General features: G+C 42.0%; 2 protein-coding genes across 3 annotated transcripts; one reads left to right on the forward strand and one right to left on the reverse strand.

Moving 5' to 3' along the window:
* The first annotated feature begins 2026 nt into the window (after nt 1-2026).
* LOC133646822 (GRAM domain-containing protein 2A) lies at nt 2027-13635 on the forward strand. Of its 2 annotated transcripts, XM_062042629.1 has the most exons (12): nt 2027-2144; nt 2493-2596; nt 3050-3107; nt 3201-3273; nt 3368-3471; nt 8235-8333; nt 8534-8605; nt 12301-12360; nt 12551-12686; nt 12768-12840; nt 12933-13016; nt 13083-13634. In XM_062042629.1, the coding sequence occupies exons 2-12, from the start codon at nt 2508-2510 to the stop codon at nt 13123-13125; spliced, it is 891 nt and encodes a 296-aa protein (XP_061898613.1). In that variant the 5' UTR covers nt 2027-2144; nt 2493-2507; the 3' UTR covers nt 13126-13634. The 2 variants fall into 2 exon arrangements, with proteins under 2 accessions (XP_061898613.1, XP_061898614.1); XM_062042630.1 differs by lacking the exon at nt 8534-8605 and having other exon boundaries at nt 13083-13635.
* prr5l (proline rich 5 like) lies at nt 13627-24176 on the reverse strand. Its single transcript, XM_062042628.1, has 9 exons — nt 23940-24176; nt 23501-23656; nt 23115-23195; nt 22964-23012; nt 22829-22883; nt 22674-22768; nt 21320-21457; nt 15994-16108; nt 13627-14123 (listed from the first exon to the last, which is right to left on the reverse strand). Exons 2-9 carry the CDS (start codon nt 23617-23619, stop codon nt 13798-13800), a joined length of 978 nt encoding a protein of 325 aa, XP_061898612.1. The 5' UTR covers nt 23620-23656; nt 23940-24176; the 3' UTR covers nt 13627-13797.
* Nucleotides 24177-24369: the final 193 nt, after the last annotated feature.

The following is a 24369-nucleotide window of genomic DNA, read 5'->3' on the forward strand; positions in this document are numbered from 1 at the left end:
CGCCTCAGTTACTTCCTTCACGCACACACGCACTACATACGCTGTAAACGAATGTTTTTCCTTTGAATAAAAGATGACTACAATAACTGCTGTTTGACGACAATTGTGAGACCTCAGTAATCCAATGCTGTATTTATAATAATGCATTTTATTTAAAGGTGGCATCCAGAAATATTGTCTTACGTACGTAACTGGACGGGAATGGCAACATTGTCTTGGTGTCATCGTGGAAAGTTCCGAATGGTTCCTATTTCATCCAAAGTGAAGGAATGACATTTACAAGGAGCGCCAATAAATCATGAATATTTCTATAGTACTTAAATAAAATACGTTATTTCCAAAATGCATGGACCTTTAATTTTGACTGTTTTAATAAAAGTTGCGTGTCATGTTACAGCAGACCTGGGCATTCTGCGGCCCGCGGGCCGCATCCGGTCCTTTGTACGTCCCTGTCCGGCCCGCGTGAGGCCAATTATAAATTACAAAATAAATTTTAAAAAGTATCTATGTCGAGTGTGCAATACAACGGTGCTGCTTTTGTTTTGAAAATCATTATTTGTATTACTTCCGTGTGGATGTATGCGTGTGCGTGATTGTGAGTGAATGTGAACAGCTGCAATTACAAAATAAAGTTGAAAAAACATCTATGTCGTGCGCGCAATACAACTGTGCTGCTTTTATTTTGAAAAGTATTATTTATGGGCGTGTGTCCGTGTGTAACCTGCGAGTGAAGGTGCACATGCAGCGACAAGTGATGCACGGTTTACACCCGAGACGCTAAAAAGAGAAAAGTTGATGAAGAATGGCGTGTTTTCAACAAGACATGAACTGCAAAGCAACGTTCCCTCTAAGGTGCGTGCCTGCGCAATTGCGCACTGCTCAAGCGTCCGCTGCGCGCAGCAAGTATATGCCGCGCACCAAATCAAATCCCATCTGAATTCTAAACAAAATAAACATATTTATTCTATGGAATTTTGCAATGCAACTTTGAGTGACAGTGACAACAAGCGGCCCTAAGTGTGTTCGTCTACACCGTTCAATTATTGTAACGTCTATCGAGATGCTTCGAGGACAGGAATTATATCGATCACTTTATTTAGCAAAACTGTTTATATTCGGACATAACCACACCAAAAACATGAGTAAAACAATTCTATCTCGAAAAACTAGTCATTTTCTGCCGTACAAACCAGGCCAAAACCAACTTTTCATCTGTCACCAACACGCATAGCACTAAACCACTGGTGCGTTTATGGCCACACAAAAAGTCGGACAACTCAAACACCACACAAAGTTACACTATGACTCCTCAGTCATACGTGTGCTTATTTTACTGTCATTTATTATTAATGTTAATGTATTTATATTAGTCATGGAATGCTGTTACACACACTATGTTGAAGTATTACTATTATTATTAATTATTATTATTATTATTTATCTTACGGTATATATCAAAAATAATATTGAGCAAAATGTAATTGAAATATTGTCGATGTGGCCCTCCAGCAGTGCTCGGGTAGCTCATGCGGCCCCCGGTAAAAATTAATTGCCCACCCCTGTGTTACAGTGTCAAGCGTTTCCTCTCGCAGTTTGCCCTAATGACCACACAGGGGCGCTGTTGTCCTTTTCGGTGTCTAACACGTGACCATGTGATTGTTTTTCACCCAACTTTAAAAAGTCTGAAAATAAAAATAAACATGTCCACTGTACATTTTTAAGATACGTAAATATTTTATTTCGTTATAATCTTTAAAGATTGAACAAATAAATAAATAAAAGAAACAAACGTGCGAGGGATAGCACGTGAGGAATAACAGAAAATTAAAGCATATTACACATAACGTATTATTTTCACTATTACTATTACTTTGATGGTAATCGTTTTTATATATTTTAGAATGTGGGGTGACCATTTGATTATAACCTAGCTGTTTGGTCCCGTGACAGCGAGAACATTTAGAAGTAAACATTGACTTTTATTTTGAAGGGTCGTTCCTCTTCTGCTGGCTTCCTTAGTAGTTATATTTTGAAAGAAGCTTCTTTGCACTTCCTGTGTGAGGATGATGAAAAACGACTCGAAGAGGAGGCGCACCGCTCGGAGAATCTAAGGCGGACCTGAGTGAAGACCGAAGAAGGGTCAGGTAAGCGTGATAATGATGACGTCACTGCTAATCGTCGCCCAATAGTCGGCCTAAAACCGTCGGTTCAGTGAATACGCAATGAAAGCGATTGAAACTAACTTTATTGAGGACGTTTGTGTTTCAAAGTCGTTTAACTTAAAAAACTAAACTTGTTTGAACATTTTGATTTAAATGCAAATAAAAAGTTTTGCATGGTTGACTGTCATGGCGGTGCATGTCAATAGTTCTGGCTGGGAACTCTGCCCTCTGCCGTCTCCAAAAGCGTTGCCATGGAAACAGATGTCCTCACTCCGCTGACTGACCAATCACAACACACCATCTAAACTGAATAGTGTTCTGATTTTGCAGGTGGTCGCAGCGGTGATGGCGGACATCTTGGAGCAGAGTGATGAAGTCCTGGCCCCCCATGAGGTGGAGCCACTCAGGGAGGAGGACAGCCTGTTACTTTTCAGGCACGTGGCTGCATCAGAAATGCTTTTATTTTGAAAAGCCCCCAGGCTGCATTTTGCATTCCTTGATGAGTCTTCAAAGACAGCCCGCCCCCTCATTAGCGTGACAAAGACGTGTGTGTTTGGGACATTCTCGTCACGTCCAACACGCACTAATTCCATTTGCAGACACTGAACTAAGCACACAGATTGTCCCACTGTTGTTACAGACATTGAACTGAGCACGATTGCCTCTGTCCTACTTGGACCGCTTGCATAATTGTAGCTTTGTGCACGCACCGTGCGTGTGCATCTTGTGGACAATGGTCTCTTTCACACACTCCTCGGTGCACCAAACAATAACAACAAACACACAAACGTTATTTTGCATGTTGATTGTTTTTTTAAGTGCGTGCGTGTGTGTGTGTGTGTGTCTGTGTGTGTGTGTGCGTTTGCATACGTGCATGTGTGTTGCAGGATGCATGTGACTGATGACTTGTCGTATGAAGACGTGAAAAAGTGTTACAGAGGATCAGTAAGTAAACATTGACACTATGTGAGACAATCAATCAGAATGTGACATTATAGAAGTTATTTTGTGTGTGTGTGTGTGTGTGCATGTGCTCAGACAGTGAACAAGTACAACAGTCAATACCACAAACTTTTTCAGACGGTCCCTAAAGATGAGCTTTTAATGAAAGGTACTTTTTTCTGATCAAAGTTCTGGTTGTGGTAACACATGTTGTGACGCCAGTGTGTGTGTGTGTGTGTGTGTGTGTGTGTGTCTGCATGTAGTGTACTCGTGTGCGCTGCTACGTGACATCCTGCTTCAAGGCCGCCTTTACATTTCCAGAAACTGGTTGTGTTTCTACGCCCACCTCTTTGGAAAGGACATCAAGGTGGGTGGTCCGACCATGCCAACATGGACACCCTCATGTTCTCATGTTTTCATGTCATACTCATTTTCTCATGTGCGATACTGATGTTCTCAGATGTCATACTCATGTTCCATCTTTAAGTTCTCATGGGTCATACTAATGTTCCATCTTCAAGTTCTCATGGGTCATACTCATGTTCCATCCTTATGTTCTCATGTTATCATCCTTGTCTTGTCTCCCTCATGTTCACGTGTGTTCACTTGTGTAATCCTCATTTTCTCATCTGTCATACTCATGCTCCATCTGTAAGTGTCATCCTCATGTTCTCATGTGTCACCCTCATTTTCTCATTTGTCATACTCATGTTCTCATATGTCATACTCATGTTCCACCCTCAAGTGTCATACTTATGTTCCACCCTCAAGTGTCATACTTATGTTTCATCCTGACGTTCTCATGTGTCATCCTCATTTTCTCATCTGTCGTACTCAAGGCCCATCCTCATGTTATCATGTGTCATCCTCATTTTCACATCTGTCATACTCATGCTTCATCTCTAAGTGTCATCCTCATGTTCTCATGTGTCACTCTCAATTTCTCCTTTGTCATACTCATGTTCTCATATGTCATACTCATGTTCCACCCTCAAGTGTCATACTTATGTTGCATCCCGATGTTCTCATGTGCCATCCTCATTTTCTCATCTGTCATACTCATTTTCACATGTTCACATATGTCATACTCATGTTCCATGCTCAAGTGTCCTACTCATGTTGCAGCCTCATGTTCTCACGTGTCATACTTGTGTTCCATCCTCAAGTTCTAATGTGTCATGCTAATGTTGCATCCTCATGTTCTCATGAGTCATACTAATGTTCCATTTTTATGTTCTCATATGTAATACTTATATTCCATCTTCATGTTATCATGTTCTATATTTGTGTTTGCATGTGTCAACTTCATGTTGCATCCACACATTCTCATGTTTTATCATCATGTTCTCATGTTCCATCCTGGTGTTTTCATGTACACATGTTTTATCTTCAAGTTCCTATGGGTCATACTCATGTTCCATCTTTACATTTTCATGTTCTCATGTGTATTAGTCATGTTCTCTTGTGTCACCCTCATTTTCTCATTTGTCATACTCATGTTCTCACATGTCATATTTCAATCAATCAATCAATCATACTTGTGTTCCATCCTCATGTTCTTACAGTATGTGTCATTCTCACCTGTCATACTCATGTTCTTATATGTCATACTCATGGTCCATCTTCAAGTGTCATACTCATGTTCCCATGTGCCTTTCTCATTTTCTCATCTGTCATATTCATGTTATCATAAGTCAAACTCATGTTCCATCCTCAAGGTTCCGACTCATGTTGCATACTCATGTTCTAATGTGTCACACTGATGTTCCATCCTCAAGTGCCCTACTTATGTTGCATACTCATGTTCTCATGTGTCATATTCATGGTCCGTCCTCAAATGTCCTATTCATGTTCCATCTTCATGTTCTCATGTTCCATCTCCATTTTCTCACCTGTCATACTCATGTTCTCATGTCATACTTATAGTCCATCCTCAAGTGTCGTACTCATTTTGCACCTTCATGTTCTCATGTGTCATTCCCTTGTTACACTGTCATGTTGTCATGTGTCATGTGTCATACTCATGTTGCATCCTCATGTTCTCATGTGGCATACTAATGTTGCATCCTTATGTTCTCATATGTAATACCCGAGTTCCATCTTCATGTTATCATGTTCCATATTTGTGTTATAATATGTCATACTCGTGTTGCATCCTTATGTTTTCATGTGTCATCCCCATGTTACACTGTCATGTTCTCATGTGTCACACTCATGTTCCATCCTCAAGTTCTTATGTGTCATACTCATGTTGCATCCTCATGTTCTCTTGTGTCATCCCCATGTTATGCTGTCATGTTCTCATGTGTCATACTCATGTTCCGTCCACAAGTTCTCATGTGTCATACTCATGTTGCATCCTCATGTTCTCATGTGTCATGCTAATGTTCCATCTTTATGTTCTCATATGTAATACCATGTTCCATCTTCATGTTATCATGATCAATATTTGTGTTATCATGTGTCAACGTTGCATACTCATGTTCATGTTAACATAACATGAAGATGGAACATGGTTATTACATATGAAAACATGAGGATGGAACATTAAATGACAGTGTAACATGGGAATGACACATGAGAACATGAACATGACAGATGGAACACCCTAATGTTCTATCTTCATATTCTCTTGTGCCATCTTCATTTTCTCACCTGTCATACTCATGTTTTCATGTGTCATGTTTGTGGTCCATCCTCAAGTGTCATACTCATGTTGCATCCTCATGTTCTCATGTGTCATACTCATGTTCCATCCTCAAGTTCTCATGTGTCATATTGATGTTGCATCCTCATGTTCTCATGTGTCATACTATTGTTCCATCCTCAAGTTCTCATGTGTCATATTGATGTTACATCCTCATGTTCTCATGAGTCATACTCATGTTCCATCCTCAAGTTCTCATGTGTCATATTGATGTTGCATCCTCATGTTCTCATGTGTCATACTATTGTTCCATCCTCAAGTTCTCATGTGTCATATTGATGTTGCATCCTCATGTTCTCATGAGTCATACTCATGTTCCATCCTCAAGTTCTCATGTGTCATATTGATGTTGCATCCTCATGTTCTCATGTGTCATACTATTGTTCCATCCTCAAGTTCTCATGTGTCATATTGCTGTTGCATCCTCATGTTCTCATGTGTCATACTATTGTTCCATCCTCAAGTTCTCATGTGTCATATTGATGTTGCATCCTCATGTTCTCATGAGTCATACTCATGTTCCATCCTCAAGTTCTCATGTGTCATATTGATGTTGCATCCTCATGTTCTCATGAGTCATACTCATGTTCCATCCTCAAGTTCTCATGTGTCATATTGATGTTGCATCCTCATGTTCTCATGTGTCATACTATTGTTCCATCCTCAAGTTCTCATGTGTCATATTGATGTTGCATCCTCATGTTCTCATGAGTCATACTCATGTTCCATCCTCAAGTTCTCATGTCATATTGATGTTGCATCCTCATGTTCTCATGTGTCATACTATTTTTCCATCCTCAAGTTCTCATGTGTTATATTGACGTTGCATCCTCATGTTCTCATGAGTCATACTCATGTTCCATCCTCAAGTTCTCATGTGTCATATTGATGTTGCATCCTTATGTTCTCATGAGTCATACTCATGTTCCATCCTCAAGTTCTCATGTGTCATATTGATGTTGCATCCTCATGTTCTCATGAGTCATACTCATGTTCCATCCTCAAGTTCTCATGTGTCATATTGATGTTGCATCCTCATGTTCTCATGAGTCATACTCATGTTCCATCCTCAAGTTCTCATGTGTCATATTGATGTTGCATCCTCATGTTCTCATGAGTCATACTCATGTTCCATCCTCAAGTTCTCGTGTGTCATATTGATGTTGCATCCTCATGTTCTCATGAGTCATACTATTGTTCCATCCTCAAGTTCTCATGTGTCATATTGATGTTGCATCCTCATGTTCTCATGAGTCATACTCATGTTCCATCCTCAAGTTCTCATGTGTCATATTGATGTTGCATCCTCATGTTCTCATGAGTCATACTCATGTTCCATCCTCAAGTTCTCATGTGTCATATTGATGTTGCATCCTCATGTTCTCATGTGTCATACTATTGTTCCATCTTTATGTTCTCATGTCCCATATTTGTGTTATCATAAGTCATACTCATGTTGCATCCTTATGTTCTCATGCGTCATCCCCATGTTACACTGTCATGGGCTCATGTGTTGTACTCATGTTGAATCCTCATGTTCTCATGTGCCATCCCCATTTTACAATGTCATGTTCTCATGCGTCATACTCATGTTCCATCCTCAAGTTCTATGTCATACTCATGTTGCATTCTCATGTTCTCATTTGTCAGACTAATGTTGCATCTTTATGTTCTCATCATAATGTCCATGTCCCATTTTCATGTTATCATGTTCCATATTTGTGTTATCATATGTCTTACTCATGTTGCATCATTGTGTTCCCATGTTTCATACCAATGTCATATTCTCATGTTTTCATGTGTCATACTCATGTTCCATCCTCAAGTTCTCATGTGTCACACTTATGTTGCATCTTCATGTTTTCATGTGTCATACTAATGTTTCATCTTTATGTTGACATATGTAGTACCCATGTTCCATCTTCATGTTATCATGTTCCATATACGTGTTAATATATGTCATACTCATGGTGCATCCTCATGCACCAAAAAAGACCTCAACGGCGGAGTGGGCGGATGATGGTTGCATAGAAGCTCCACAACGGTCACAAAGGCGGAAGAAGGCTGCAGCAAAGATGGGCCCCCAAATGTGTTGGTCTCCATGCCATTGGACCCTGGCCTTCTCTTTGCCAAGGACAGTGTGGTGGCTGTCTGTGCACCAGTCTCCCCACTGTAAAAGATTCCACGCACAGGCGTTCCCCTGAAGGCAATCCCACCAACAGGAGGACAATCATACTCGTTTCGAGTGATCGCCGACGACGACGGCATCCTCATGTTCTCATGTGTCGTACTAATGGTCCAGCTTTATGTTCTCATGTTGTCATCTCTGTGTCCGTCTTCATGTTGTCATCATCAAGGTGGGTGGTCAGACCATGCCAACATGGCCACCCAACGACCGGCTGACCTCTGACCCCTGTGTGCAGGTGTGCATTCCCGTGGTTTCAGTGCGACTGGTGAAAAAACACAAGACGGCCGGCCTGGTGCCAAACGGCCTGGCTATCACCATGGATACGGGACAGAAGGTGACTTATTATCATAGCGGAACTCCAAAGTTGACTTTCAAGCGGTTCTCATTTCCCAGACAGTTGATGTCAAACAGCTGATGTCTCGTTTGGCGGTTTGAACTTCCAAGTTTTGTTCCACGTTGGATGTTCCGGTGTTTGAACTATTGTGCAATGTCTCACGCGTGTTGTCGTCGTTGTCGTTGACGTTGTGCGTCCAGTACGTGTTTGTGTCGTTACTTTCCAGGGACAACGTGTACGACGTGCTCAGGAGGATCTGCACTCACCTGCAGGCTAGTGCACCTCAACCACCTCTCATCAGGCCACATCACACATGCTTGTTACATTCCTCATGCTCCCACGTCTCATTGTCATCAACCTCATTCCATCTAGTCTTCATGTTCAAGCCTCACATTCTCATCTTTCATTCTCATTACTTGCCCTTATATTTTTAGATTGCATTATCATGTCTCATGGTCACATTCACAATATAATTATTTTGTCCCATGTCCATGTTCTCATGTGTAATACTTGTGTTCCATCTTCATGTTATGTTCCATCCTCATGTTCTCATGTGTCATACTTGTGTTACATCCTCACGTTCTCATGTGTCATACTCATGGTCATGGTCTGTAATGTAATACCCATGTTCATCTTCATGTAATATGTTCCATCTTTGTGTTCTTATCGTCCATCCTCATGTTCTCACCTGTCATACTCATGTTACATGTTTCTTCTTGGTGTTCTAATGTATCATAGGCATGTTCCATCGTCATCCTCATGTTCTAATTTGTCATACACATGTTCCATATTCATGTTCTCCTGTGTCATACTCACGTTCCATCTTCATGTTCTCCTGTGTCATACTCATGTTCCATCTTCATGTTCTCCTGTGTCATACTCATGTTCCATCTTCATGTTCTCCTGTGTCATACTATAATGTTCCATCTTCATGTTCTCTAATGCAGTGGTGTGCCGTCAGGGCCAGCAAGGCCTTCTCTGCTGGCCTAACATAACCAGAAATCATGATCATAATTAAAGATACAATTATTTTTCAATTTATTTCCCTTAAATATCTCGAAGTATTCATATTCTCTTCATGTCATATTATGCTCCTTACAGTGCTGATATTTTTAGTTTTAAGTTTGTATCCAATCAGAATTCAGCTAGCTCGTGTTGCCATGATGTACGAAATCTGCCCGAGGCCTTCAGAATCAACGGTGCGGGCGCCCGTGCACTGTAAGCGAACGGGCACATACAGTTGATAGACAGTTGCGATAGCCAATCGGATCATGAGTTGTTGTCAGTAAGGCCTTCTAGCTGGCCTAAGGTTGAACGTGACATTTACGCGTCCTGTGATTAGATACTCACCGGGACTGTGAGCGGAGGAATTTTAGAACACATACAGTTGATAGACAGTTGCGATAGCCAATCAGATCACAAGTTGTTGACAGTAGCCTATCTAAGTAGCCTGATGTTAGCGAGACTGTGATTGGGTACTCACTTGTCATTCCAAAGTGAGGATCCATTCACAAGTTTCAATTTAGCAGGAAGCAGAAAGCGTTGCGCCGTAGCCATACCGGGATAGCAGAGAAGGAGAACAAAACATTGATTAGGTGGCAGATATATATTGGCAAGGCCATTTTCAAAAAGGATACTTAAAGAGAAACTTCATCTTTTGAGACGATGTCAGCCAACCCCGCAAGCTAGCTCAGTTGTCCCGGCGATGAAATGGGGAAATGCTCGCCCTTTCCACTCGAATCAGCCGACTACGAGGGGTACCACTGGCTTATATGGCGTCGAACGGCTGCCACAAATTGTGAGTTTATTTTTTCACTTTTAATGTGTTTTTTGCCATTTTTATTTTTGACAGTACCACATGAGATGTTTTAATTGCTGATGCGTTTTAATTGATTTTTAAATAAGCCAGAAAATAACCTGTTTTGTACACTGTTGAGGTGGTTCAATAAACAGTAGTGCGTAAATGTGTTCCTGAATAGTATTTCTCCAGCAATGGTCATGTGGTGACATCAATGATGGTATTTTGAGAGGTAATCATTGAAGTCGGACTTCACTGAAGGCCTAGGTGGGAAACGCACTGCCCGCCACTGCTCTAATGTAATACTCATGTTCATCTTCATGTAACATGTTCCATCTTTTTGTTCTCATTTTCCATCCTCATGTTCTCATTTGTCATACTCATGTTCTCCTGTGTCATACTATAAGGTTCCATCTTCATGTTCTCTAATGTAAAACTCATGTTCATCTTCATGTAACATGTTCCATCTTTGCATTCTTAACTTCCATGCTCATGTTCTCATTTGTCATACTCATGTTACATCCTCATGTTATCATGTTCCATCTTGGTCCTCTAATGTATCATACTCATATTCCATCTTTATCTTCTCATGTTTTCATCCTCATGTTCTCATGTGTCATATTCATGTTCTCATATGTCATACTCATGCTTTATCTATATCCTCAGGTTCTCATGTGTCAAACTCATGTTGCATCCTCATGTTGTCATGTGTATTACGTATGTTCTCATGTGTATTACTCAGGTTTCATCCTCCTGTATGCATGTGTCACCCTCAAGTTTTTATGTGTCATACTCATGTTCCATAGTTATTGTTATCCTTCTCATGCTTTCATGTGCATTACTTATGTTACCATTTGTCATACTAATGTTCCATCTTCCTGTTATGTTCCATCCTCATGTTCTCACATGTCATACTAATGTTCCATCTTTATGTTCTCATATGTAATATTCATGTTCCATCTTCATGTTCTCATGTGTCATATTTATGTTGCATCCTCAGGTTCTCATGTGTCATACTAATTTTTCAGCTTCCTATTCTCTAATGTAATACTCATGTTTATCTTCATGTAATGTTCCATCTTTGTGTTTTCCTCTGTCATACTCATGTTACTGCTTCATGTTTCACTGTCATGTTCTCATGTGTCATACTCATGTACCATCCCCATATTCTCAGGTTATCATGCTTATGTTCTATTGCTTCTGTGTCATACTAAAATTCCATCCTCAGGTTTGCATGTGTCATTTCAAGTGCCTATGTGTCTTACTCATGTTCCATTGTTATGTTCTTATGTTATTATCCTCATCTTCTCATGTGCCATCCTCATCTTCTAATATGTAATATTCATGTTCCATCTTCATGTTGTGTTCCATCCTTATGTTCTCATGTGTTATACTAATGCTGCATCTTTATGTTATTATGTTCATGTTCTCATGTGTCATACTCATTTACTATCCTCATATTCTCATCAGCCATACTCATTTTACATCCTCATGTTATCATGCTTTTTTTCTCTCATCCTTTTGTTCTCATGTTATCATCCTCATTTTCTCATGTGCCATCCTCATGTTCTCATTTGTCACACTCATGTTACAGTTTCATGTTATGTTCTATCATCTCATGTGCCATCATGTTCTCATATGTAAAATTCATGTTCCATCTTCATGTGTTCCATCCTCATGTGTCATACTAATGCTGCATCTTTATGTTCTCATATGTCACACTCATGTTACATCTTCATGTTATCATGTTTTATCTTCGTGTTCTCACGTGTCATACTCATTTACCATCCTCGTATTCTCATCTGCAATACTCATTCTACATCCTCATGTTGTCATGCTTTTGTTCTCGTGTCATCTTCCTCTTTTTCTCATGTGTCACACTAAGGTTCCATCCTCATGGTTGCATGTGTCATCTTCAAGTTATGTGTTATACTAATTTTCCATTGTTATGTTCTCATGTTATCATCCTCATCTTCTCATGTTCTCATTTGTCACACTCATGTTCTATCTTCATGTTCCCATGTGTCACACATGTTGCAGCGTCATGTTATCATATATCCCAAATGACGTTCCATCTTTGTGTTCTCATGTCATACCCATGTTCTCATTTGTCATCTCTATGTTCCGTCCCCAGGTTCTCCTTAATGTTGTCATGCTGTGTGCTTCCAGGTGAACGGGAAGAGTCTGAGTGTGAAAGAGTTCCTGGAGGAGCCCAGCTCCTTGTCCATGGTAACGTCCACGTCGTCTCTGTGATGTCTAAGGTCACATGATCAGTTGATGTTAAGCGAGCTACTACTCAGAGGTCAAAGGTTGTTTTCCTCCATGTTGGTGGGGGGTTGGGGGTGTCAATTCCTGAAAACGTTGCGCGACGGCCATCTTTTGACATGCTGGGTGATCAAATTAAGTGTGTGTGTGTCAGGATGAGTTTCCCGAAGTTGCGCCGTGGTCGAGGACGCCGTCACTTCCCGACGTCTCCTCGTCGCTTCCTGATCTGCTTGGAGGAGACTCCTCCCCTAGCCACGCCCCCGACACGCCCTTCATAGCGCACACTACTGGTAGGCCCGCCCACTTGTCAGTCAACTCTGAGAAGAAAGCGACATATAGCTAGCGTTTTGTGTGTGTGTGTGTGTGTGTAGAACAAGAGCATCTGGAAGTTCTTCCACAGATGTGTGACGAGGAGAAGCAGCTGCTCAAAGTGTTCATCCTGCTGTGAGTACTTGTTTTTATTTTAGCATGTAAAAAAAAAAAAATCCCAGTCAAGCTCCGCCCACCTGTTTGTGTGTGTGTGTGTGTGTGCGCAGCGTGGCGGTGTTGGTGTTGTCATCGTCTTACCTCGCCTTCCGGGTGTGTCGTCTGGAGCAGCGGCTCAGCTTCCTCACGCACAGGTCGGTGTTGTCGTCATGGTGACGGGCATTCTTCAGAAACAGGTGTTGATCTGTCACCTCCCGCAGGTGTGGCGAGGTGCCCTGCTGGACGACCAATCAGAGGCCTTGACAGGCCGGAGCGCTTTCTCAGAGTGGTTACCATAGCAACCTCACCCTCGTGAGCGTAGATGGACCTGAACAACGTTTAATGTTAGCAAACATGCAAGCTTGTTTCACTTTAAAACACAGATCGCCGCAGCAGCCACACCATGTGACAGTCGGCTCACGACGAGAAGTGCTGGTACTCACCACAGGGAGGCGCCAGATGTCATTTGAGGAGTTGAGCCAGCCCAGTGCGGAGGCGGCTGTAATCTGATTACATGGCTGTTAAGCGCCAGGCAACTAAGCCCACTTTGGGGGTCAAAGGTTATGTGTTAACTGATTAGTTGACCACAAACATCCCGGGAAAGCTGGAGCCTACCCCAGCTAGACAGCCTGGACTAGGTAATGGTCAATTACAGGACATGTTGAATGACACACACCCTTCCTGTCAATCAAACTTTGACACGCCCCCTCCTGAGCTGTCAAATCAATCAATTGTGTTTTGTTGTTTTTTTCTCAATAAAACACAATTGAAAAAATAAAAGTTGTGTTGTTTGCGTTATGAAATACCTTTATTATCCCTAAATTTCTAAAAGACGATGGCGGTAGGAAACTTCCTGTGCCCGTTTGCTAAGCATGCGATGCCACAGTTTCATTTTAAAAACCGTCCTTTTACTTCCCGTTTCCTGTCCGATCTATGCTAGCTGCTAACACCGCTACTCTGCGATTCGTTCATGTCGGGTTGGCTGGAGAAGCGTCTGGGATGGACGGGCTCGGCCAAGAAGGCCACGGCGACGACGGCGTCCGGGCAGTCCGCCTCCACCCCTCGCCGCATCCTGCTCGACAGCAACCGCACGTCAGAGTGGCCGTTAGCCACGGTGTGGCGCCGCATGCCGCCGGACTTCTCCAGGTAGGCCTCCCCTTCTTGTTCCACCAAGGGCGCCAGAGAGGAGCACTCACACATCGGAGGCTGGGTCACGTCGGGCTGCGAACCGTCTCCTAGCAACCAGCGCAGATGCCGGCACTCTGTGAAAATAAACACAAAACATCTGAACTATCTTTGAGGGACGGGCAAACTTTGAAAAAGGAAGCACGCTTAGCGAGCCGCCTCCTTCCAGTTTAAGACTTTAATCACAAAGTTGTGATCCTCTTGACCAAAGCTGGTGTGTTTATTTATGGTGTCTGCTTCTTGGAATTCCTGGAACATTCCAGCAGCCTGCGGCAGTTAGCCACATTGCTAACAGGCAACCGCGTCCAAAACTAACTACAGTAATTACAAAACCCAAAACCAGTGAAGTTGGCACGCTGTGTAAATCGTGAATAAAAACAGAATACAATGATTTGCAAATCCTTTTCAACTTATATTTAATTCAATAGACTGCCAAGACAAGATATTTAATGTTCGAACTGGAAAACTTTGTTATTTTTTGCAAATATTAGCTCATTTGGAATTTGATGCCTGCAACATGTTTCAAAAAAGCTGGCACAAGTGGCAAAAAAGACTGAGAAAGTTGAGGAATGCTCATCAAACACTTATTTGTAACATCCCACAGGTAAACAGGCAAATTGGGAACAGGTGAGTGCCATGATTGGGCATAAAAGCAGATTCCATTAAATGCTCAGTCATTCACAAACAAGGATGGGGCGAGGGTCACCACGTTGTGAATACATGCGTGAGCAAATTGTCCAACAGTTTAAGAACAACATTTCTCAGCAAGCTATTGCAGGGAATTTTTGGATTTCACCATCTACGGTCCGTGATACCATCAAAAGGTTCAGAGAATCTGGAGAAATCACTACACGTAAGCAGCAAGACTGAAAACCAACATTGAATGACTGCATCAAAAAACGACATCATGATATCACCACATGGGCTCAGGAACACTTCAGAAAACCAGTCAGTAACAACAGTTCGTCGCCACATCTAGAAGTGCAAGTTAAAACTCTACTATGCAAAGCCAAAGCCATTTATCTACAACACCCAGAAACGCAGTCGGCTTCGCTGGACCCAAGCTCATCTAAGATGGACTGACGTAAAGTGGAAAAGTGTTCTGTGGTTTGTCGAGTCCACATGTGAAATTGTTTTTGGAAACTGTGGACGTGGTGTCCTCCGGACCAAGGAGGAAAAGAACCATCCAGTCTGTTCTAGGCGCAAAGTTCAAAAGCCAGCATCTGTGTTAGTATGGGATTGTATTAGTGCCCAAGGCATGGGTAACTTACACATCTGTGAAGGCACCATTAATGCTGAGAGGTACATACAGGTTTTGGAGCAACATATGTTGTCATCCAAGTAATGTTATCATGGACGCCCCTGCTTATTTCAGCAAGACAATGCCAAGCCACGTGTTACAACAGTGTGGCTTCATGGTAAAGACTGGCCTGCCTGTAGTCCAGACCTGTCTCCCATTGAAAATGTGTGGCGCAATATAAAGCGTAAAATACCACAACAGAGATCCTGGACTGTTGAACAACTTAAGCTGTACATCAAGCAAGAATGGGAAAGAATTCCACCTGAAAAGCTTCAAAAATTGGTCTCCTCAGTTCCCAAACGTTCACAGAGTGTTGTTAAAAGGAAAGGCCTTGTAACACAGTGGTAAAAATGCCCCTGTGCCAACTTTTTTGCAATGTGTTGCTGCCATTAAATTCTAAGTTAATGACTATTTGCAAAAAAAACAAGTTTCTCAGTTCGAACATTAAATATCTTGTCTTTGCAGTCTATTCAATTGAATATAGGTTGAAAAGGATTTGCAAATCATTGTATTCTGTTTTTATTTACGAATTACACAACGTGCCAACTTCACTGGTTTTGGGTTTTGTACATGTGCTAATGAACGCTAACAAGGCTAGCTGCTCCCTGCAATATGTTCCTGAGTCCAGAATGTTCTTGCACACTCACCTGACGACTGGCGCTCTCTGGCGAGGGCGTCGCTGAGATACGGCGAAACCACCATGGCCACCAGGCGCTCCAGCTGCTGATACCGCTCATTGGTACCGCCAGACTCATGGATGCCCTGCAGAACACACACAGAATGTTCTGAAGAGAGTCAATCTTGACCAGGGCTACCCAAACTTTTTCCACTGAGGGCCACACACAAAGGTTGCGGGGGCCTTTTTTTTTTTTTACAAGTCAAGTAACGATAAATATGAGCAAAATGAGCTAGAAAAGCTACCATGCTAACATTACTATGCTTATAGTTAGCATTCTTGAAATACCAAATTATATGACACTGAGGTGTATACCTGCCAAATTAGCTAAAAAAAGATATCACGCTATGTTAACATGCTAAAATGCTAACTGTAACATGCGTCAAATACCAAAATATATTACTGAGGTGTGTACCTAACATAATGTGTTTAAAATGCTACAGCATGCTAAATGTAGCATGCATCAAGTACCAAAATATTACTAAAAGGTGTATACCTACAAAATTGGCTTAAAATAAAGCTAGCATACTAACAATAGGATGCTAAAATGCACACAATAACCTAAAAAAGCTAGCATACTAACATTAGCGTGCTAAAATGCCAACTGTAATATGCACCAAAAAAATATGTATATTACTGAGGTGTGTACCAAGCAATGTGTTTAAAATGCTAGCATGCTAACATTAGCATGCATCAAGTACCAAAATATGACTAAAAGGTGTATACCTCCAAAATTGGCTTAAAATAAAGCTAGCATACTAACAATAGGATGCTAAAATGCGAACAGTAACCTGTGTGAAATACCAAAATGTATTACCCAGGTGTTTATCTGAAAAATGTGTTTAAAATGCCAGCATGCTAACGTTAGCATTTATCAAGTACCAAAATATGACTAAGGTTAAAAATTTGGTTAAAAAAAAGTTAGCACACTTTTAGCTAGCATGCTAAAATGCGAATTGTAAGATGCATCAAATACCAAAATATATTACTCTGAGGTAATATGCATCAAATACCACTTTGAGGTGTGTACATGAAAGATGTGTTTAAAATGCTAGCATGCTAATATTGGCATGCATCAAGTTCCAAAATGTGACTAAGGTGTAAACCTCCAAAATTAGCTTTTAAAAAGTTAGCATATTATTGCCAGCGTGCGTCAAATATCAAAATATATTATTCCCCGGTGTGTACTGTACGTTAGCATGCTAAAATGCTAATTGTAACATGGGTCAAACACCAAAGTATATTACTCTGAGGTATGTACCTAGAAAATATTGTTTAAAATGCTAGCATGCTAACGTTAACATGCATCAAGTACCAAAATGTGACTAAGGTATAAACTAGGGATAATGGCTTTTTTGCCAATATCCGATATTGTCTAACGCTTAATTACCGATACCGATATCAACCGATATATACAGTCGTGGAATTAACACATTATTATGCCTAATTTTGTTGTGATGCCCCGCTGGATGCATTAAACAATGTAACAAGGTTTTCCAAAATAAGAGAACAACTTCAACTCAAGTTATGGAAAAAAGTGCCAACATGGCACTGCCATATTTATTATTTAAAGGCCTACTGAAATGAAATTTTCTTATTTAAACGGGGATAGCAGGTCCATTCTATGTCATACTTGATGATTTTGCGATATTGCCATATTTTTGCTGAAAGGATTTAGTAGAGAACATCGACGATAAAGTTCGCAACTTTTGGTCGCTGATAAAAAAGCCTTGCCTGTACCGGAAGTAGCGTGACGTCACAGGTTGTGGAGCTCCTCACATCTGCACATTTTTTACAATCATGACCACCAGCAGCGAGAGCGATTCGGACCGAGAAAGCGACGATTACCCCATTAATTTGAGCGAGGATGAAAGATTTGTGGATGAGGAAAGTGAGAGTGAAGGATTAGAGGGCAGTGGAAGCGATTCAGATAGGGAAGATGCTGTGAGAGGCGGGTGGGACCTGATATTCAGCTGGGAATGACTAAAACAGTAAATAAACACAAGACATATATATACTCTATTAGCCACAACACAACCAGGCTTATATTTAATATGCCACAAATTAATCCGCATAACAAACACCTCCCCCCTCCCATCCATATAACCCACCAATACAACTCAAACACCCGCACAACACACTCAATCCCACAGCCCAAAGTACTGTTCACCTCCGTAAAGTTCATACAGCACATATATTTCCCCAAAATTACGTACGTGACATGAACATAGCGGCACGCACGTACGGGCAAGCGCTCAAATGTTTGGAAGCCAAAGCTGTACTCACGGTAGCGTGTCTGCTATCCAACTCAAAGTCCTCCTGGTTGTGTTGCTGTAGCCAGCCGCTAATACACCGATCCCACCTACAGCTTTCTTCTTTGCTGTCTTCATTGTTCATTAAACAAATTGCAAAAGATTCACCAACACAGATGTCCAGAATACTGTGGAATTTTTCGATGAAAACAGACGACTTAAAGGCCTACTGAAACCCACTACTACCGACCACGCAGTCTGATAGTTTATATATCAATGATGAAATCTTAGCATTGCAACACATGCCAATACGGCCGGGTTAACTCATAAAGTGCAATTTTAAATTTCCCGCTAAACTTCCAGTTGAAAATATCTATGTATGATGACGTATGCGCATGACGTCAATCGTTGAAACGGAAGTATGCGGACACATTGAATCCTATACAAAAAACTCTGTTTTCATCTCAAAATTCCACAGTATTCTGGACATCTGTGTTGGTGAATCTTTTGCAATTTGTTTAATGAACAATGAAGACTGCAAAGAAGAAATTTGTAGGTGGGATCGGTGTATTAGCGGCGGACTACAGCAACACAACCAGGAGGACTTTGATATGGATAGCAGACGCGCTAGCCGCCGAACTCACCTTAACTTCCTCCGTCTCGCCGACCGCATCTGTGATCGGGTGAAGTCCTTCGTCGCACCGTCGATCGCTGGAACGCAGGTGAGCACGGGTGTTGATGAGCAGATGAGGGATGGCTGGCGTAAGTGGATAGCTAATGTTTTTAGCATAGCTCTGTGAGGTCAGGTTGCTAAGTTAGCTTCAATGGCGTCGTTAGCAACAGCATTGTTAACCTTCGCCAGGCTGGAAAGCATTAACCGTGTAGTTACAGGTCCATGGTTTAATAGTATTGTTGATTTTCTATCTATCCTTCCATTCAGGGGTTTATTTCTTTTGTTTCTATATGCAGTTAAGCATGATGCTATCACATTAGCTTCGTAGCTAAAGTGTTTCGCCGATGTATTGTCGTGGAGATAAAAGTCACTGTGAATGTCCATTTCGCGTTCTCGACTCTCATTTTCAAGAGGATATCGTATCCGAGGTGGTTTAAAATACAAATTCGTGATCCACAATAGAAAAAGGAGAGAGTGTGGAATCCAATGAGCCAGCTTGTACCTAAGTTACGGTCAGAGTGAAAAAAGATATGTCTTGCACTGCATTCTAGTCCTTCACTTTAACGTTCCTCATCCACGAATCTTTCATCCTCGCTCAAATTAATGGGGTAATCGTCGCTTTCTCGGTCCGAATCGCTCTAGCTGCATTGAAAACAATGGGGAAATGTGAGGAGCCTTTCAACCGTTGACGTCACGCTACTTTTGGTACAGGCAAGGCTTTTTTTATCAGCGACCAAAAGTTGCAACTTTATCGTCGATGTTCTCTACTAAATCCTTTCAGCAAAAATATGGCAATATCGCGAAATGATCAAGTACGACACATGGAATGGATCTGCTATCCCCGTTTAAATAAAAACAATTCATTTCAGTAGGCCTTTAATAGCTGGCCACAATGGTGTCCCAATATGTCCGCACAATCCGTGACGCCACGCGCAAACGTCATCATACTGAGACGTTTTCAGCAGAATATTTCGCAGGAAATTTAAAATTGCACTTTATAAGTTAACCCGGCCGTATTGGCATGTGTTGCAATGTTAAGATTTCATCATTGATATATAAACTATCAGACTGCGTGGTCGGTAGCAGTGGGTTTCAGTAGGCCTTTAAGTCACAAAGTGCTTTTTTTTTTTTAACATGCCTCAAAACAGCAGCTTGGAATGTGGGACATGCTCTCCCTGAAATAATCCTGATACCCACTACAACTATCGGAAACACTGTACTTTGACTTTCACAAAGTGCATTTTTTGTAATTTTTTTAAACATGCCTCAAAATAACCGCTACAAAAACAATGAAGGCACACAGCTTCAGTCCAGAGTATACTATAAATTTGTATAAGTAACAAAAATGTGCAAATAAAAACAAGAAAGGCACAAAAATTTAAAAAACTGCTTCAGTCTAGACTAGTAGATAACACAGCCATCCTTTAAAGTGCATGAACATTAATAAAACTGCTTCAGTCTAGACTAGTAGAAAACAGAGCCATCCTTTAAAGTGCATGGGTGAAAAAGGCACAAAACATAAATAAAACAGCTTCACTTACTATTAGTCTATTTGTGCAACAGATGAAGCTCAAAGAGTGGGCTAATTCTTTTTCTCTTTGTCATCACGTGTGAGACGTAGATTTTTTTGAATGAAAACAAGCATCTGCAAGGGGTTCTGGGTACTTATTCTGTTGTGTTTATGTTGTGTTACGGTGTGGATGTTCTCCCGAAATGTGTTTGTCATTCTTGTTTGGTGTGGGTTCACAGTATGGCGTATATTTGTAACAGTGTTAAACTTGTTTATACAGCCACCCTCAGTGTGACCTGTATGGCTGTTGATCAAGTATGCATTGCATTCACTTGCGTGTTTAAACAGCTGTAGTTATAAAGTGGCTGGGCCAGCACGCAAAGGCAGTGCTTTCAAGGTTTATTGTACACAGCGGCGTTTTAAAAAGTCATACATTTTACTTTTGGAAACCGATATCGATAATTTTGAAACCGATAATTTCCGATATTACATTTTAAAGCGATTATTGGCCGATTATATCGGCGACCCGATATTATCGGACATCCCTAGTATAAACCTACAAAATTAGCTTAAAAAAGCTAACATCAGCATGCATCAATTACCAAAATGTGATGAAGGTGTATACCTACAAAAATTGCTTTAAAAAAAGCTAGCATACCAACATTAGCATGCAAACAGGTATCATTCGTCAAGAAGCAAAGTATTTGACGCTGAGGTGTATAGTTGCAAAATTAGCAAAAAAACCCAGCATGCTAATATTTGAACGTTAACGTTGTGCCGCGGGCCTTTAAAAAAATTAGCTACGGGCCGCACTTCGGACACCACTGAACTTGACAAACCGAAATAGAAGGTTCTAGAATACCTGCAGAACCAGCAGCATGTGCGTGACGCCCGGGGGGACGCAGGTGACATTAGCCAAAGTGTCCTCGAGGTGGAGCCTCAACAGCACCAAGTCCCTGAAGGCCAACAGCGCCATCTGTCTGATGGACAGCTCCTGACCCTGCACACACACACATACTGGTTATCATTTGGAATGGGGACCAAGTTTTTGATCATCACTTGTGGGGACCACCCTTTCTACAGGTTGTGGAGGCATAAAAAAAATTAGGTAAAATGGCCTCTGCCCAGTTAGCTCATACACGTCTTTAAATCTCTGGATTGATGAAGTAATGTGCTGATCATTCTTACTGGGGACCCTGGGGAAAAAATAGTTCATATGGTTCATGGGGACCAAATTTAAATAATTTTGCATAATTCACACAAATTTGTACGTGACTACTGAGGACCATTTTAAAAAAAAGCAGCGAGTGCAGTACCAGCTACAATCCGAAGAGGGGGCTGCTGTGCAAATGTCTCACACTCAAACTAACCAGTAAACATGTTTTATGGGCCAAAGCTTAAAAATCACTTAGGCATCTTCAGAATGGATCGGACTATCATTTAAAAAGGTTTCCCTTTAGGGCAGTGGTCCCCAACCACCGGGCCCGGTCAGTGGATCGATTGGTACCGGGCCGCACAAGAAATAAATTAAAAATAAAAATAATTTTTTTATTTTTGTTTTTATTAAATCAACATAAAAAACACAAGATACACTTACAATTAGTGCATCAACCCAAAAAACCTCCCTCCCCCATTTACACTCATTCGCACAAAAGGGTTGTTTCTTATTGTTAACAATATTTCTGGTTCCTACATTATATATCAATATAGATCAATACGGTATAGCTCGGTTGGTAGAGTGGCCGTGCCATCAACCTGAGGGTTGCAGGTTCGATTCCCGCTTCCGCCATCCTAGTCACTGCCGTTGTGTCCTTGGGCAAGACACTTTACCCACCTGCTCTCAGTGCCACCCACACTGGTTTAAATGTAACTTAGATATTGGGTTTTCACTATGTAAAGCGCTTTGAGTCACTAGAGAAAAGCGCTATATAAATATAATTCGGAGAATTCGGAATACAGTCCCCCCCCCCACCCCCACGTCCGTGGGACAAATTTTCAAGCGTTGACCGGTCCGTTGGGGACCACTGCTTTAGGGGACCTGTTTTTTTTGTCCCCATACCACCAGAGGTCCCCTAAAGGTGACTGTGTAAACAGAGCGATGTCCCCATTAAGTAAGCATTGCCAGAACGCACACACACACACACACACACACACACACACACACACACACACAGTTATTTCTAAGCAGAGAAGTCATAACAGGAAGTGAACCTCACCTGTACAGGGTAAAAAATGGCCTGCAAGGTGGGCAGCGTCTCTGTAAAAAAGCGGTCCCACGCCTCGGCCAGGACCACCAGCTGCTCCTTCCCTCCTGCGGGACGGGAACAGGACGTTACCATGGCAACAAGCGTGTTGACATCACACTCCTCACCAGAGATGAAGATCGGATCCAGAATGTCCGCCAGGCCTCCAGTCAGCAGCTGGTTCTGAAATGACATTTAAAAAAAAAAAAACACACCAATTCTACTTCCTGTTTCTTCCTGCAAGAACCAGCAAGTAAAAGTACCTGGAAGTAATCTGTTATGAAGGAGCCCATCTCTGTTTTCAGGAGCCACCTGGGAACATGACGACCATCAGGGTAGTATTCCGGTAACATGTAATAGATTACTTTGTGCTCCAATGTTTGTTAGCACCTTCGCATGCTCGCACATTATCACCTGATGCTCTCGTTAAGCGTGTACAGCTCGTTAGCCTGCAGAGCTCCACCCTGGAACACCTTCATCACGGCTGATTGGACACTGGAAAGGGCCAGAGGTCAGAGGTCATCACACGCCGCCGTCATTCAGAAGGAGCCGGGGAAAAAAACGTAGCTAAACTAGCATGTGTGACAGGAAGTGACCCGGCTGTCATGGCCACTTCCTGTCAACATCCTGCTCACTGCGGCTGGGTAACAGGAAATAAGCGCGAGGCCAACCTTCTCACCAGGAAATCCTGAATCGACACCACGATGGGCTTTTCATTGCATCCCAGCAACAAAAAACACGAAGAGACACTGGTCAACCCGTTTGGCTTTCCAAAATAAGAGCGCAAACAAAGTCGTCACCTGTTCCAGACGCTGCTGTTGGCCACGTGCGGAGCGGCCGAGCTGGCGTGGAAGCGGGCGAGGTCCGACAGAACCGGAGAGCTCATGAACCGAGGTCTGGAGCGCCGAAAAGATCCCATCGTGCACCTCCGAACCCTCGAAAGAAGCACAAACTAACTAGAAGAAGAAACAGGAAGTCAGACAGGTGGATGCTGCTGAAAGTGAAACTACAACCACAACTTCCTGTCGGTAGGAGGTCGTATTTTACTTTGAGCCCAGCCTCATTTTGACAGACACGCTTGTCATGCACGTGGAGGTCAACTAGTGACGTCACATCGTGACACGTGAACACAACTTCAAATTGTTTTTTTGGAGGAACTTCCGGTGCTCGCAGCACTAATTGCTTCCTTCACGGGAACACTTTGCATCTACGTGAACGCGCGCGGTCGTTTAAACTCACCTTTCACCTGTCCTCCTCGTCTATCACATGACGTCAGAAGCCGTCGTGTCGCTCCCCTTCACCGCCAACTGTCACGTGACGGCCGTCATTAAGTTTTTGAGACTTTTTTTTCCCGAAGGACAAGAGAGACTTTTTTTGTCTTCGCGTCGCTTCCTCGGAAAAGTCAGTCTGAGTGGCGGGAGGCTGGCGGCGAATAAGTTACATGTGCTACACGACAACACTTCCGCTCTAGATCTTCACTATAAAACAAGTACTAGTGTTTTTCGCCATCATGTTGGATCCCTGCACCGAAATAATACAATTTAACTAGTTTTACCGATTCAATATATATTTTTAAAGGGTGCTCGTGTTCTAATCGTGGACTTAGAATCAAATAAAATCAGCTGTTCCGTAAAATGGAATGTGGATGCTTTTATTGTGACGTTGTCGT

Source organism: Entelurus aequoreus, linkage group LG03 (assembly GCF_033978785.1).
Source record: "Entelurus aequoreus isolate RoL-2023_Sb linkage group LG03, RoL_Eaeq_v1.1, whole genome shotgun sequence".
Taxonomy (NCBI): Eukaryota; Metazoa; Chordata; class Actinopteri; order Syngnathiformes; family Syngnathidae; genus Entelurus; species Entelurus aequoreus.

Coding starts and splice junctions, on each gene's coding strand:
- prr5l (XM_062042628.1), bottom strand. CDS start 23,619: ATGGGATCTTTTCGGCGCTCCAGACCTCGGTTCATGAGCTCTCCGGTT. Junction 23,196..23,500: donor AACAGCAGCGTCTGGAACAG/GTGACGACTTTG, acceptor GGCCCTTTCCAG/TGTCCAATCAGCCGTGATGA. Junction 22,884..22,963: donor TCATAACAGATTACTTCCAG/GTACTTTTACTT, acceptor ATGTCATTTCAG/AACCAGCTGCTGACTGGAGG.
- LOC133646822 (XM_062042629.1), top strand. CDS start 2,508: ATGGCGGACATCTTGGAGCAGAGTGATGAAGTCCTGGCCCCCCATGAG. Junction 3,108..3,200: donor AAAAGTGTTACAGAGGATCA/GTAAGTAAACAT, acceptor GCATGTGCTCAG/ACAGTGAACAAGTACAACAG. Junction 12,361..12,550: donor AGCCCAGCTCCTTGTCCATG/GTAACGTCCACG, acceptor TGTGTGTGTCAG/GATGAGTTTCCCGAAGTTGC.